Here is a 3,698-nt window from a genome sequence, read left to right as displayed (position 1 = left end):
GTGTATTATGAAAGTTTCTTTCTTACCACGGTTAGTCTGTTTTTTTGGCCTGCCTTTGTTGTGTACTGAAATATTGGTGATAGTATTATCTAATCTAATGGTATCATTATGCACTTTGAGGATCAGATATTCTAATGATATAGCTGCCACTAACTGGAAAGAGCTGCCAATGACCACATATGATTAGTCTAATTAAAAGTTAATCGCATAATCTTATCAAAGTCAACCTAGTTTTCTTTCATAGTCAAGGATAAAAAGAGGAAATTAATTAAATCAATGTTTAACAAATCCACCAACTCCCTAATGACCCTACCTTCAGGGGAAATCATGAGTTAACCTCCTCTGTAACTATTGCCATTATCCTTAATGGAAGTTTATAATGCAAACCTTTTTTTACACATAGGACATCATTTGGTTGGCTCCTGAAGGTTTGGAAGCGTACTCCATAGCCGCCTTCCTCCCACTAGGCTTATAAAAATGGAAATCGAGTTAGTGTTTCAATATAATGGTGGATTGATAAAGAAAACTTGATTGTTAATCATGTTAAGTGGATCATGGGATGGTGGCCGGTTCTCAGAGAGTGAGGCGATAAGTGCTTATATTATTATGAGGACATGCCAATGTAGATGCTTTTTGTTATTGATATACACATATGTAAATTTATAAACTTGCTAATCTCAAAATGAGCTATTAGATTAAAAGTGATGAAACAGCTAGAAAAGGCAGCGTTTGAAACCTTAATACGCAATGTCATTTACATTTCTAACCATAAATACACATTTTGCCATGTAACCACACGGTAGTTAGTGAGCTACTAACAGTAAAATACCACCTACCAAAAGACCTATCTTAAGAAATACCACGGTAGTTAGTGAGCTACTAACAGTAACCACATGGTTGGGCATCAATTGATCAGTAGTCAGATCGAAGGTATTTCTCGTATGGTGTACCACTAAGAGTCCTTTTGACGTCGTCCCAATTGTTGATATGTTCTGATAACGGTCCTTTGTGTATCTTCACCTGCCTACTTCTTAGTTTCATTCGCGGTAGCTTCAGAAAATCTTCAACTTGTATAAGTTTCTACAAATATCATACGAATTATATTAAATGAGTATGTATAAAGTAAATTGACGAAAACTTTGGAGCTCTACAGCTATATTTACTTACAGAAGGGTGCTTTATTAGATCCTCATAATAGACTATAATGTGTCTCGTGCTATTGAAGTCCTCAAGCGCTTTTATAGCTGTTGATTCCATTTCTCCCAAATCCGACTCCAATGATGTTACATTGATCTTGGGTTTGTATTTTGATAGTGTCAAAGCCTAAATGCAAGATTAATCATACCATATATATATGATTAATTTGATACTTTATTAAACATAATGAGTTTTGAGTCTCTTTACATGAGAAAATAAGTTCCATTTACCTCTTCGTGTGAGTGTACATGAGATACATGAATTCCGTTTAGAAGCTTGGCGTCTTTATCAAATGAATTCGCAAGAATTGAAACCAATCTACGTAACATATTTCTTCTAAAGAAGAAGATGACAGAAACACCCTTCTTAGCAAAGTACTCAAGAATCTCTTTTGGAAATTCCGTCAAGCCCTAAATCATCATAGATGGATTCAAGTTCTACCAATTGACAAAGAAGCTAAAGCCGCATTTAGTTGTGCAAAATTTTTCTTATATTTATATCTCTAATTTTCTAGAAAATGGAAAGGGAAATAATTGAAAATTTTAAAAATGCGTTCAAAATTTTTTTTTAAAAAAAAAGAGTAAAAATTAGAAAACGGTGATGGATTAGGTGGCAGGGGATCAGCCGATGGTGGATTATGGGTTAGTGATCGAAGATCAGGGTTAAGAGGTGATTAGCCAAAATTCTAAAAAATATCGAAAATATCATAAAGATTGTTTTCTATTTCCAAGCTAAACGGTGTTTTTTGTTTCCTTAGAAATGTTTTCTGGAAGCATGAATTTAATTTGATGGAGTTTTCTGTTTAATCTCCATGTTTCTTTTTTATTTTTTTTAAAAAAATTTATCTGAAAAAACAGGGAGAATTTTTTACAACTAAACGCAGTCTAAATCTTTGAATGCTAATGAAAGAAGTTGTTGAAAATGCTACCTGATTAAGCATCCATTTGAAGCCAATTGCAGCAGAACATTCGTTCTTAGAAGAACTCGTAAGCAAGTCCAAATTGTAAACTCGATCGAGGGTGTTAATAATTAACGTAAGATTTTCTCTCCTGCTTCTTGGACCAAATATCTCACCATTGGAGCTTATATTAGCGTGACTATTCAATAGAGTTTCAAACCATCCACTTCCCGATCTTTGCATTGATATAACGACAAACAAATGCACACGATTTCTAGCATATTCAAACCTTGCACAACGAGCATTCGTTCATATTAGGGGTGCACGCATACCGCATGATCTCTTGAAAAAAAAAACCCAACATACATACAAGCTTACCTGTTTAAGGCTTCTGGTTTCGGGTGATGCAAGTGAGTGATTTGAGACTGATAGATCACATTGTTACGGCGTGGCCTCTCAATTACTTGAAACTCAAAAAGTTCCCTCTTGTTTTCGATGTGTGTTTGTTTCGGATATGTAACACATACATAAACACCACATACCATTACACATGCTAATATCAACAACTTGAATACCCTCAAAGACTTCTTTCTGAATTTGATTACAGTAGTACCCTATTAATCATTCAAAGAAAAATAGTTAGTAATCTTAAACATCAAGGGCTAAAATACTTTCACAAAAGTTTGAAATGATCAAAATTTTGTATGAATTCATTTATTAGGTGTATACACCATAAAAAGAAATGTTTATATATATTTCAGTTTTCAATCACAAAAGTTATCATAAAAGACCTACCTTGTAACACAAATAAATGAGTTCAGCCATTTAATGATTTTGAGGATTCAAAACAAGATTATTATGGTGTTGGTACAATGAAACCTTGTATTTGTAAAAGTAGACATATGAGAGTGAGAAGAAATGAATTAACTAAGCTTCTCATAGGAAAAATCGAAGCCTTGTTAACAGATTATGCATATAGATAGGTATTTGCTGTATTCCAAGACTCTTTAATTACAATTACAATTAATATTATTTAGGAATTAAAATTTCAGTTTAGTTAATATTAAATCACGGACCATATTGACTAAATCTAAATTTCGCCGAATATGGCATATATTTTGTTGATTAGTTAGTTGAATGGATGCATGGTTTTGACTTATGTTGGTTGTTCGAAATACTTGGTGATATTGATGCTAACTATGAATGAAAATTAGACATTTGATTGTTACTGGAAATTTGCTTATGTGATATAACTTTTAATATTTATTTGAGTACTATAGTATAAGCAAGACTTACGAGTACTAAATTATACGGAGTACTAGTATTAAACTACTCAAAAGGGTGCATGTACGGATGAATTACTGTTAGCTTTATATTTTGTAGTGCGTGTTTTGTATATTAGCATTTGTATTGTCTATTGTGTTTATTATGATATGGTGAAGGGTTTATCATGTAATTAACCATGTACTTGTTTGTAATTATGAATGAGGTTTAAGTGCAATTTATATGCCTATATAAACCCCTCACATGTAATGAAACTTAACCTTTTGACCATTTAATTATTGCATGTTCTAATACCTACATTCTCTCTCAATACCTACAT

The 3,698-nt window shown here is 32.7% G+C and overlaps 1 protein-coding gene across 1 annotated transcript; it reads right to left on the bottom strand.

The window, feature by feature from the left end:
- Positions 1-896: 896 nt before the first annotated feature.
- On the bottom strand, positions 897-2,920 carry LOC122604702. The gene is made up of 6 exons (XM_043777572.1): positions 2,891-2,920; positions 2,474-2,709; positions 2,126-2,384; positions 1,428-1,607; positions 1,168-1,323; positions 897-1,080 (listed from the first exon to the last, which is right to left on the bottom strand). The coding sequence occupies exons 1-6, from the start codon at positions 2,918-2,920 to the stop codon at positions 913-915; spliced, it is 1,029 nt and encodes a 342-aa protein (XP_043633507.1). The 3' UTR covers positions 897-912.
- Between the last annotated feature and the right edge of the window lie 778 nt (positions 2,921-3,698).

The sequence above is a fragment of the Erigeron canadensis genome, chromosome 6, assembly GCF_010389155.1.
Source record: "Erigeron canadensis isolate Cc75 chromosome 6, C_canadensis_v1, whole genome shotgun sequence".
Classification (NCBI taxonomy): Eukaryota; Viridiplantae; Streptophyta; class Magnoliopsida; order Asterales; family Asteraceae; genus Erigeron; species Erigeron canadensis.
This window is presented reverse-complemented; position numbering and strand designations above follow the sequence as displayed.